This window comes from Ursus arctos, unplaced genomic scaffold (assembly GCF_023065955.2).
Source record: "Ursus arctos isolate Adak ecotype North America unplaced genomic scaffold, UrsArc2.0 scaffold_16, whole genome shotgun sequence".
In the NCBI taxonomy this organism is placed as follows: Eukaryota; Metazoa; Chordata; class Mammalia; order Carnivora; family Ursidae; genus Ursus; species Ursus arctos.
In genome coordinates this window covers 12,053,867-12,066,606 of record NW_026622830.1, presented here as the reverse complement: position 1 = coordinate 12,066,606, position 12,740 = coordinate 12,053,867, and the positions used below count along the sequence as shown (strand labels likewise).

Here is a 12,740-nt window from a genome sequence, read left to right as displayed (position 1 = left end):
TTGTATACACATATCACGTGTTCTTTTATCCACTGGTGAACATTTGGGTTATTTCCATGTCTGGGCTGTTGTAAATAATGTTGGGGTGAACATATGGGTACAGACATCTTTTCGAGTTTGTGCTTTCATTTCCTTTGGATAAATACCCAGAAATGGAATTTTTTTTTTTTAAGATTTTATTTATTTATTTGACAGAGAGAGACAGCCAGTGAGAGAGGGAACACAAGCAGGGGGAGTGGGAGAGGAAGAAGCAGACTCCCAGCGGAGAAGCCTGATGTGGGGCTCGATCCCAGAATGCTGGGATCATGCCCTGAGCCAAAGGCAGATGCTTAATGACTGCGCCACCTAAGCGCCCCTTTTTTTCTTTTTTTAAGATTTTATTTATTTATTTTGTTTTTTAAGATTTTACTTATTTGAGAGCGAGTGAGAGAGCACAAGCAGGTGGAGCTGCAGAGGGAGAGAGAGAAGCAGGCTCCCCACCGAGCAGGGAGCCTGATGTGGGGCTTGAGCCCAAGACCCTGGGATCATGACCCGAGCTGAAGGCAGATGCCTAACCAACTGAGTCACCCAGGTGCCCCAAGAGTTTATATATTTATTTGAGAGGGAGAGAGCCTGCATGCGGCCACAGAGTGGGGGGGAGGCGGGAGGGAGAGGAACAAGCTCACTCCCAGCTGAGCACAGAGCTGGAGGGCGGGGCTGGATCCCATGACCCTGAGATCAGGACCTGGACCTGAGTCAAAACCAAGAGCCCCGACACTCAACCACCTGAGCCACCCAGGCACCCCCAGAAGTGCAATTTCTGGATCATGTGGTAGTTCTTTTTTTAATTTTTTGAGGAACCACCACACAGTTTTCCATAGTGACTACACCAATTTACGTTCCCACCAATAGTGCACAAGCGTTCCCTTTTCTGCACATCCTTGCCAACACTTGTTATTTCTTATCTTTTTGATGAAGCCATTCTAATAGGAATGAGGTGAAGTCTCATTGTGGTTTTGATTTGCATTTCCCTGATGGTTAGTGATGTTGAGAACCTTTTTATGTACCTGTTGGCCATCTGTATGTCTCGGAAAAATGTCTATTCAAATCCTCTGCCCATTTTTAAGTTTTATATATGTATAATTTTTATTTTTTTGCTTTTTGAGTTGTGTGGGTTTGTAATATATTTTGGATATTAACCTCTTATCATATATAATTTACAAATGCTCCCATTTGGTAGGCCATATTTTTCATTTTTTTGATGGTTTCCTTTGCTGTGCAGAAGCTTTTTTTTTTTAAGGTTTTATTTATTTATTAGAGAGAGAGAGAGAGAGCACAAGCAGGGGGAGTGGCAGAGGGAGAGAGAGAAGCAGGCTCCCCGCTGAACAGGACCCTGGGATCATGACCTGACCTGAAGATGTTTAACCAACTGAGCCACCCAGGCACCCCTGTGCAGAAGCTTTTTAGTTGGATGTAGTCCCACTGGCTTATCTTTGGTTTTGGTGTCGGAATTTGCTTTTTAATTATAATCATAGCTGTCATCTTCTGAATCCCAGAAATCTCTCCCCAGGTACAAATCTTAGCATCTGGTTTCTTGTCCTTGTGATTGCATGTTGTACACAAAGAAATTTATAGTTTATTTAATCTTAGAACTCTCTATGGGATCCTTATTTATTGCTTAAAATTGTAATTTCTCATGGCGGGACTTATTAAAGTTCCTAGTGAGTCTTTTTTTTAAAACCCCTCGTTTGCCCTTTTTTTCTTTTTTAGCATTAAATCTGATAAACTTTACGGTGACTTTGATCAATTCTTCAGACCTTTGTTTTTCTGTGCCTCTTTTTGACTTTGGTATGTGTTTTCTTCTTCATCTCAAAATTAGCTCACCATTGTCTCAGAAAAGTCCATCTTCTGGAACCTTGCCTTAAGACATAACGAAATGGATGACTTTCAGAGAGGGGAAGACCCATAGTATAAAAGTATTCTTTTATGTAAATCATTGTGTCCCAGTGTGACCAATTTACCAAAGCTCATGTTTTGTTTTAGGTTCTATGGCAATGGAGCTCAGTGATGCAAATTTGCAAACACTAACAGAATACTTAAAGAAAACTCTTGATCCCGATCCTGCCATCAGACGTCCAGGTAAAGAGAATGTTGTTTTGTGGTTTGATTTATTCTTTAAGGACAGGTGATGAAAACCTTTGCATAGTCTATCTGTATTTATAAATTGTTTAAAAAAAAAAAAGATTTAACACTTAATTTTCGGGCATAATTTCTTTTTCATTCTCTACCTGTAAAGTGTGTGGTTGGCTGCTTACAGCTGCTATAACATATGGTGATGTGGAGTGTTTTTGGTTTGTTTTTTTTGAGTTAAAATAGCTTTTATTTGATGCCTTCTGGGATTAAAAAGTACTAGTATGTCTAGAATACTTTGTCCCTTCACCTTTCTGAAAATCCCCATGCCTGCCTGTTTTAGAGATATAATAATTAGGGCACGGATATGAGAGTTAATTGCCTAAAAAGTGATTAAATGAATTAAACCAGATAATGAGATGCTGTCTTTTAATCCCCAATTGGGTTTGTTTTAATTAATACATTTTAAGACCTAGGGTTCCTCCCTCCTATGTTTGACCAGTTTCTGTTAGAAACTTAGTGGTAGCTTAGAATGATAAACTCAGATGCCCACAGGACTCAAATGTGTGAAGGTAAAAATGAGGGAGGCAGGTGAAGTGAGGTTTGGTAATTTCATGTGATTTATATGCCTTGGTTAAGGGCATTTAGAACAAGCTAACTTTCGGGGATTCAAACCACTATTGCAAGATCAGATTTCCAGCTTTGCTTGAAAAGTAAAATACATTTCTATGAAGTGTGAAGTGTCCTCATTTTAAATGATAGGATCTGACTCCAAAAAATGTGAAATACCATGCAAACCAAGCAAACTCCTTCTGAGGGCTGGATGTGTCTTGTGGGTGGGTAGTCAGTTGATGATTCTCGATGTGAGCTATATTAACTAGGTATCATTCTGCTTCTTCAGAACTTACTAATGTGTATGCTCAGAAAGAGGATTTTGGAACGCCTCCACAAAGACACAAGTGAATGTGTGTGTGTGTGTGTGTGTGTGTGTGTGTGTTGCAGTTATATATAATAAATAGAATTGTAACCTTGTTAATGCATCCATTCTATTCTAGAATAGTGTTTGTGATTTCTGAGAGGGAGAATTGTGGCTTTTCCCATTAGTGCTTAAAAAAGTAACGTGTTCTTGGAGGAAGGGAAATTAATGGCTCTAATCTTCTTAGACTTTCCCAGAAAGTCTCTGCAAGCCCTGTCTATTAAAAACTATTTTTAATAATTTTCTCTTTGCAAGGCGAGGGTGTTACTGTTTTATGAATTCAGGACAGAGTATAGGAGTAAATTGATGTTTCTGAAATGAATTATGAACATAGCATTTCTAAAGGATTGGTACTAGACCTACTCAGTGTTTCTAGAAAATGATCTGGAAGTTGAAATGTGTAGTAGATCCAGTTACGGATAGCACTGTGCTCCCTTGGTTATGGAGATGAGACTGGTCCAGATGAACTGGAAGACATTTTGAGGCTCCTTGAGTGTGTAAAAACATGTCTTTGTGAATATTCTGTGAGCAGGTTGAAGGAAATGAACACAGAAAGAAATAATTTGACTTAAACTCCTGAGATTTCGTTCAGGATATTGATTATAATTTAAGAAAGAGACCTGGTAGTCTACATGGGCTTTCCCTGAAGATCATGGATCTAGTGTGTTGCCCTGTGTGCAGTGCTAACCACTGAGAGGAAACAACCAAAGCCTTCCAGACTCCTACAAAACCATAGCATGTCCCCTCCTGAAAAACATTTTTCAGTTTAGCACTCCTCATCTTTTAAAAAAGACATGATGGACACAAAGCAGGGAAGATTTGAGGATGGATGTCAAACTCTTGGGACTCAGTTCAGAAAGAAGAGAGGTATTAAATCATATTATGGAAAATAATAGATGCCAATGGCAGACCTTTTCAATGAAGTTTATGAAGAAATGCTATAAACCTTCACTTGTGCAACCAGTAACCTTGGAGAGTTCCTTTTTTTTTTTTTTTAAAGATTTTATTTAGGGATGTCTGAATGGCTCAGTCAGTGAAGTGACTGCCTTCAGCTCAGGTCATGATCCCAGGGTCCTGGGATCGAGTCCGGCATTAGGCTCCTTGCTCAGCAGAGAGCCTGCTTCTCCCTCCACCTGCAGCTCTCCCTGCTTGTGCTCTTTCTCGCTCTCTCTGACAAATAAATAAATCTTGAAAAAAAATATTTTATTTATTTTATGAGAGAGAACACACAAGCACAGAGGGAGAGGGAGAAGTAGACTCTAAATGAGCAGGGAGCCCGATGTGGGGCTTTATTTTAGAGGGGGTGCATGCATAGGGGCCAGGTGGAGGGACAGAGAATCTCAAGCAGACTCCCCACTGAGCGCAGAGCCTGGCGCAGGGCTTTATCTCATGACCCTGAAATCATGACCTGAGCCAAAATCAAGAGTCAGACACTTAACTGACTAAGCCACCTAGGTACCCCTAAACTTGGGAGATTTCTTATCCATTAAGTGTGGTAGGAGTTGTAATATGTGGGTAAAATCTTTGAATAATTTTCTGTTCATACTGGGAATGTTTAGTTCGAGAAGAAAACTGAGGGCTTGTGTGATAGAATAAGGACTGGACTAAAACTTTTAGTGATGAAATCTTCTAGCTGTGCGATCTGAAGTTAACCTAACTCAGGGGCCTTGTATTTATTCATTCATGCATTCATTCATTCATTCTTTTATTTAAAGATTTAATTTATTTGACAGAGCACAAACAGGGGGAGCTGGAAGGGGAGAGGGAGAAGCAGGCTCCCCAATGAGTAGGGAGCCCGATTTGGGGCTCGATCCCAGGACCCTGGGATCATGCCCTGAGCTGGAGGCAGATGCTTAACCTACTGAGCCACCCAGGCGCCCTGATTTTTTGATGCATTTAATCAGAGATCTACATAGATATAAAATGAAAAGACTTGGTTATAATATCAAATCTTTTTTTTCTTAAAGATTTTATTTATTTATTTGAAAGAGAGAGAGCCAGTGAGAGAGGGAACACAAGCAGGGGGAGTGGGAGAGGGAGAGAGGGAACACAAGAAGGGGGAGTGGGAGAGGAAGAAGCAGGCTCCCAGCAGAAGAGCCTGACGTGGGGCTCGATCCCAGAACTCCGGGATCACGCCCTGAGCTGAAGGCAGATGCTTAACGACTGAGCCACCCAGGCGCCCCATAATATCAAATCTTCTAACACGGAAATTCTTTTACAGCTGAGAAGTTTCTTGAATCTGTAGAAGGAAATCAGAACTACCCACTGTTGCTTTTAACATTGCTGGAAAAGTCCCAGGATAATGTTATCAAAGTTTGTGCCTCAGTAACATTCAAGAACTATATTAAAAGAAACTGGAGAATTGTAAGTATTTTGTGAACACACAATCTAATAAATTTGTATGCAATGCTCCTGAAAGATTCAGACACAGGTTAAAGATAAAATTAAACAGAACCCTCCTCAACAAAATATTAGCAGATCAAATCCAAAAAGATGTAAAAAGAATTACACACCATGACCAAGTGGAATTTATCCCAGAGATGCAAGGTGGTTCAGCATTCAAAAATCAGTTAATGTAATCCTGTTAATAAACTGACAAAGGAAAAATCACATGATCATATCAGTAGATAGAGAAAAGGCATTTAACAAGATCCTGTGCCCATCCATAATAAAACTGTCAGTAAACTGGGAATAGAAGAGAACTTTCTTAACTTGCTAAAGACTATATACAAACAACCTAGAGAGAATATCCTACTTAATGGTGATTAACTTGAAGCTTTTCCACTAAGATCAGGTACAAAGCAAGAGTGTTCCCTCTTATCACATCCTCTCAACATTGTACTGGAAGTCCTTGCTGTTGGAATAAGAAGAGGAAGTAAAGGGTATTACTGACTGGGAAGGAAGACCTAAAACTATCTTTGTTCACAGATGACATGTTTGTCTATATTGGAATTCTGAAATACTTGGCAAAAATTAAACTGGATGCTTTTCCAAAGTTCCTGTTGTTTCATTTGAGTTCATATAGATTACTTGAACTTCCTAACCCAGGTTGCTAGAGTGGTTAGTTTTTTGTTTTTTTTTTTAAGATTTTATTTATTTATTTGACAGAGAGACAGCCAGCAAGAGAGGGAACACAAGCAGGGGGAATGGGAGAGGAAGAAGCAGGCTCCCAGCAGAGGAGCCTGATGTGGGGCTTGATCCCATAAAGCCGGGATCACGCCTTGAGCCAAAGGCAGACGCTTAATGACTGAGCCACCCAGGCGCCCCAAGAGTGGTTAGATTTAAACGTTAGCTCATTGTCAACTGAAGGGATATTGTGTAGGAAGACACACAACCTTACTGAATAATTGAAGCAATTTCTATTGTGGATGGGAAGAAAATTAAATACAGTAGAAAAACCACATTAATTATATTAAGAATTTGTAGAATGCAAAATAATTTAGATTTGGAGTTTTTGATAAGGGATATAGAAATATATTCTGATTTTAAGGTGAATTCCATTGTACTGCAAGTTTATTTTTTTATTTTTTTTTAAAAGATTTTATTTATTTGAGAGAGAGAGCGAGAGAGAGAGAGAGCACAAGCAGGGGGAGCAGGAGGGAGAGGGAAAAGCGGACTCCCCACTGAGCAGGAGCCCAATGCGGGGCTGGATCCCAGGACCCCAGGACCATGACCTGAGCCAAAGGCAGCCATTTAACTGACTGAGCCACCCAGGAGCCCCTGTACTGCAAGTTTGATAACTGGTATAAAATTAGAAATTAAGAAATTAAGGTATTTTCCCTACCTTAGGACAGTGGTTCTTAATGGGGGTAATTTTGCCCACAGAGATCTTTGGAGCCATTTTGGTTGTTCCTGGTGGGCCACGGGCAGGGAGTGTTACTGCCATCTAGTGGGTAGAAACCACGGATGCTGCCAACCATCCTACAGTGTACAAAACCATTCCTACAACAAAGGTCTGGGCCCAGAATGCCAGTAATGCTGAGGTTGAGGAAACGCTTGCTTAGGATAAAGAAAAAAAGAGAATTGTTTTGAAGTGATAGCAGTAATGAAATTTAGAAAGTATTAAGGTTGACAAAAATGGTCAGTTTTTCTAAAATGTCAACCTTAAATCTGCCTAAATATTTAGAATTCTCCTTTTGTCTTCATTTCATGAAAGAGTTTAGTAGTAAATACTGTTTCTAAGCTTGTGTAGTCAGGTGTTAACTTCATGTAGTGAAGAAACAGCTGGTGAGTCAGAATGTTTAAACATCCATCCCTCTCCTTGCAGACATGCTAGCCCTCTTCCTTTCTCTTGATTTGTAAAACTAGTGAGACTTCTAGAACCTCTTTGAGTGATGTAGTCCTGGATGCATTTAAACTGGTAATGGTCAAGAAGTTTTCATTGAAAATACTCTGACCTAAGGTGCAAGTCAGAGCGAAACTTCTGAGGATGAATGTGGGCTAGGCAGTGTAGATCCATAAAGATTTTCACCACGTGTTCTGATAAGTTTACGTTTAGAACAGAGATTTTTTTTTTTTTAAAGATTTTATTTATTTATTCGACAGAGAGACAGCCAGCGAGAGAGGGAACACAGCAGGGGGAGTGGGAGAGGAAGAAGCAGGCTCCCAGCGGAGGAGCCTTCTGTGGGGCTCGATCCCAGGACCCTGGGATCACTCCCTGAGCCGAAGGCAGACGCTTAACCGCTGTGCCACTCAGGCGCCCCCAGAACAGAGATTCTTAATTGGCATCAGGGAATGTATATTTTTCTGCAGAAGAGTTTATGCTTTCGTCAGATTGTTGAAGGAATCTGAGCCATTCCTATAAGGAAGGCCCTGCCTTCCCTTATGTTTTTCTTAGAAAACCAGAAAAAAAAAGAAAGTGGTTCTGTTTTCTCTATAAACCTATATGGTCATGGATATGGACTTTATGTTACTTGCTGTTGATGTTTTGCTTTTAGGTTGAAGATGAACCAAACAAAATTTGTGAAGCTGACCGAGTAGCCATTAAAGCCAACATAGTGCACTTGATGCTCAGCAGCCCAGAGCAAATTCAGAAGCAGGTAACGTAAGGCCCTACTGTTCAAGGAGGAGGCTTGTTTGTAGAACTTTCATCTAATTAATCTTTTTCCTCCCCCCAGTTAAGTGATGCCATTAGCATTATTGGCAGAGAAGATTTTCCTCAGAAATGGCCTGACTTGTTGACAGAAATGGTGAATCGGTTTCAGAGTGGAGATTTCCATGTTATTAATGGAGTCCTTCGTACAGCACATTCTTTATTTAAAAGGTATTGCTAAATTCATACTTCCTTTTTTAAAGATTTTATTTTTTTGAAGATTTTATTTACTTAGAGCACGCGTGTTGAGGGAGGGGCAGAAGGAGAGGGAGAGAGAATCTTAAGCCAACTTATTACTGAGCAGGGAGCCTGACATGGGGGTCGATCTCACAACCCTGAGATCATGACCTGAGCCAAAATCAAGAGTTGGATGCTTAACTGAGCCACCCGGGCGCTCCTTAAAGATTTTATTTTTAAGTAATCTGTACACCCAACCTGGGGCTCAGCTCATGACTCCCAACATCCAAACGGCACATGCTCTACCATCTGAGACTGCCAGGTGCCCTCATAAATTCATGTTTTTATTTTTTAAAAATTTATAATTATTTTTTTTTAAAGATTTTATTTATTTATTTGACAGAGAGAGACACAGCGAGAGAGGGAACACAAGCAAGGGGAGTGGGAGAGGGAGAAGCAGGCCTCCCACCGAGCGGAGAGCCCGATGCGGGGCTCGATCCCAGGACCCTGGGATCACAACCTGAGCCGAAGGCAGACGCTTAACGACTGAGCCACCCAGGCGCCCCATAAATTCATGTTTTTAAAATAACTTTTTTCAAACACTTTTTCTTATATAAACAGTTGTATTTTTGTGATTATTGTCATTCCTTTGAATTTGGCAAGCTTCTCAGTTCATTATTGGTTTTTTTTTGTTTGTTTGTTTTTTTAAGATTTTTTTTTATTTGGGAGAGAGAGGGGGAGAGAAGGTGCAGAGGGAGAGGGAAAAGCAGACCTCCCCAGTGAGCGGGAGCCCAATGTGGGGCTCAATCCTGGGACTCTGGGACCGTGACGACCTAAGCCAAAGGCAGATACCCAACCAACTGAGCCACCTAGGCGCCCTGTGTTTGTTTCTTAAGTGGGATGTTTATTTCATGTAGCTCTATTACTGTGAAATAAGGTCTTAATAAACGGTGCTTGATTCCTTTAAAAAGAAAACCAAGAAATCCATTTGAATTTCAGAAAGCTATCTAGCCATGGGTTTTTCTCTAATCTGTTCTGGAAGACCTGAAGTTAGTATACAGAAACTTGTAAATTTACTTATTTTACCTTAATTTTTTAGATATCGCCATGAATTTAAGTCAAATGAGTTATGGACTGAAATTAAACTTGTTCTGGATGCCTTTGCTTTGCCTTTGACTAATCTTTTTAAGGTAATGGAATAACATCTTGGTGATACTTTAAAATTACTTAATATTTTAAATCGCTTAATTGTGTAAATTCTGTTTAAGAGAATGCTTTGAAAGTCTATTTGATAGGTAATATTTAGAGCAACATTGCTTTGAAAAATTCCAAACCTACACGGAAATAGAGAAGACAATCTAGTGAACCCCCACTATCTCTTACACAAGTTTAACAGTATTACTTTTTTTTTCTTCCCTTCCCCTCATTTTGTAGGAATGTTTAAAAGCAAATCCCAGGCTATTGTATTATTTTACGTACGTTTTTGAGTTTGTGTCTCTAAAGGAATTGCTCCTTATTTTAATTTGACTATGTAGTGGAACGGATTAATTTATGTGTTTGTACGTCCCCTTATAGTGCACAGGCTATTTTCTTAAACATGTTCTTCGTCTCTGTGAGAACCCTGTAAGATTGAAAGATATATATATATATATTTTTTTTTAAGAAGGTTCAGTATCACACAGCTAATAAAAATGGAGCTAAGCCTCAAGCCTAGTTTGCTAACTCTGGAAAAGCTGCTCATTTCCTTTTTTCAAAAAGGAAAGTTTTGTGATTTTCACAACTTTGTAAGATGTAGAATGTACACAGGATTTTTCATGGTTAGGATGTCTTACTGATGATACATTTTTATCTAAAAAAATAAAATTGGACAAAATGTAATCAATATTTTCTACCTATTGGGTTGGTAAAGATTCTTACTTCTTTTTACTGATGTTAAAACTGTTAGCCAGAGTGCAGTGAAATGAACACTCTTATGTCCTGTCCTTTGGATTATAGATGGTATTGTCTGGAGTTTGACATTTCATTTGGAAAACCTTAATATTCGTATTTCTTTACTCCAGAATATAGGAAGTACCATGTTGAGTGTCTTTTACATAGTGTGCAAAATACTGGGTATTTCATGTATATTTCTTCATTCTCGTAGTCTCTTTCTGAGGCAGGCATTATTTTCAGATTATCCATGAGGAGATTGGGGCTCAGTAAAATAACTTACTTGCTCAAAGTAATGCTCATTATGAGCAACAGAGTCTGAATTATATCCAGGTCTGTCTGGCTTGCAAAATCTGTGCTCATAACATACTGATCTGCTTTTGTAATACATTTCTAGACTCTCATACTGTGAAAGTTAGAGGTGTGCATAGTTTTATAGATAAGCCTGTTTATTGCAGGTAGAATAACAGATAATTGGAAACAACTTAGATGCCAAGGGAATCATTTAATGAGAGCATATAAAGACAGTTTGGTAATATTTTTATATGCACGAAGGAGAGTGGAAGGATCTAGTCTAAATATTAACATTGGACTTTTAGTAATGCTATTGTGGACAATTTAAAAATATATACTGTTGTAACATATTTTTCAGAATCTCTTCAATGACTGTACACTACTATTTAAAAGCCAAATTTTGGAGAGGATATAAGTAGTCTCAGCCTGTTTCACTAAAGTTGACAGTACACTAAAACCATGTCCCTAAATTCCTTCCTAAGGCTACTATTGAACTCTGCAGTACCCATGCAAATGATGCCTCTGCCCTAAGGATTCTTTTTTCTTCCCTGATCCTTATCTCAAAATTGTTCTACAGTTTAAACTTTCAGGTAAGTTTTGTTATATTTCTCACTTATGATTCTTTGATGTCAAATATACAGGTTTTCAATTAATAAAGACTTCTTTGCCAGCATTGACTTTTCTGAAAGAATCAGTTTTTTTCTGACTCCCCTCCCACTCTTTGTCTACAAGTAGTATTCTATTTTATAGTCATTCCTAGAGATATTTCTAGGACATTTCATGGGGAAAGGTAGCATTTTCTTTTTTTTTTTTTTTTTTTTTAAGATTTTATTTATTTATTTGACAGAGATAGAGACAGCCAGCGAGAGAGGGAACACAAGCAGGGGAAGTGGGAGAGGAAGGAGCAGGCTCATAGCGGAAGAGCCTGATGTGGGACTCGATCCCATAACCCCGGGATCACGCCCTGAGCTGAAGGCACACACTTTAACCGCTGTGCCACCCAGGCGCCCCAAGGTAGCGTTTTCTTATAGTCTAATAACTTAGAGGACCCTACTTCCTAAATCACTGTTTTGGACAGTCACCCTGTATACTGTATTATTGAAGACATGGAGAGATCATATTCTCGACCTTTCTCTTTTATTCATTTAAGTGGATATTAACACTGGAGGAACAGTGTTTTTGTTAGAGGTCTATGGCTAGCTTATAAGAAAAAGGCTTTTATTGGAAGCAGGGGAGACAGAACGCTAAAAAACCAGGTTTTGGGAGGTATAAGAACCAGTGGCATTTCAGAGGATACATAGCCATAGGCTTCTAGTAGAAAATGTCTTGCTGCTGAGATAGTGGCCTCTGTTCTTTTTCTTGAATCAATACTTTGAGATTCAGTGCTCTAGGAATGAGAAGAGGGGTCTTCATGGTGCAGATTACTATGCTGAGATGCAAGAGGAACAGTGTGGCCTTTTCATTGTTTGTAACCAGGGCCGAGTACCTGGACTTTCTCCTAGTAACATGATTGCACTCAGAGTGGTAGGAAGAGCGTTCTCCAACAGGAATAGGCAGAATAGGAGAATAGCAGCCCAAAATGGTGTATCTGCATCAGTGTTCAGATGGACACCGGTTTGAAAAATTTTTACTTAAAGGATATCACTGTTTTTGCTTACACTTTCTTTTGAATTCTACTTCCTAGAAGTCAGATAGAATGAGGCTCTTAGTACCTTGTTAGGCATAGTCTGGAAAACCAAAGAAAGGGGCCATAATCTTTATCCTTGGGGTGGCTTATCTCATTAAGAAGGCAGTACTGTGGCACAGGAAATCAGTCTTAGCTATATAAGACAGTAAGTCTGAATTGGTGGTCATCTTACAATAAATGCAATAATTGAGAAAGGAAAAGGAAGATACTGGTAAGTACTTGAGTTTTTGTAAGGAAAGGCTTCATTCAGCCTTAGCTGGACCTTAAAAGAATAAGTGAATTTAAGGAATTAGGTGGCATCATTTGTAGTTGAAAGTGTATAAACCAAAGAGACAATGATTTATTCAGCTGCCGGACTCAACTGGAATAGAGAATTCTTATCTAAATAGTTAATGGTTGGCTCAGGCTGAGGAGTGTGGACTTGAGGCTGTTGGCATGTGGGAAATGTTTGGCATGGGGGCAAAGCTTACTAAAAT

The 12,740-nt window shown here is 39.4% G+C and overlaps 1 protein-coding gene across 3 annotated transcripts in view; it reads left to right on the top strand.

Annotated features, from left to right (window-relative positions):
• The window catches only part of CSE1L (chromosome segregation 1 like), a 41,946-nt gene that overhangs the window by 10,236 nt on the left and 18,970 nt on the right, over positions 1-12,740 (top strand). For all 3 annotated transcript variants that reach the window (XM_026503691.4, XM_026503690.4, XM_057312477.1), the window contains 6 exons: positions 2,023-2,118; positions 5,307-5,449; positions 8,023-8,124; positions 8,203-8,348; positions 9,454-9,544; positions 11,060-11,167. In XM_026503691.4, coding sequence (XP_026359476.1) covers positions 2,028-2,118; positions 5,307-5,449; positions 8,023-8,124; positions 8,203-8,348; positions 9,454-9,544; positions 11,060-11,167 — 681 coding nt within the window. In that variant the 5' untranslated portion in view covers positions 2,023-2,027. The remainder of the gene's footprint in view (positions 1-2,022; positions 2,119-5,306; positions 5,450-8,022; positions 8,125-8,202; positions 8,349-9,453; positions 9,545-11,059; positions 11,168-12,740) is intronic.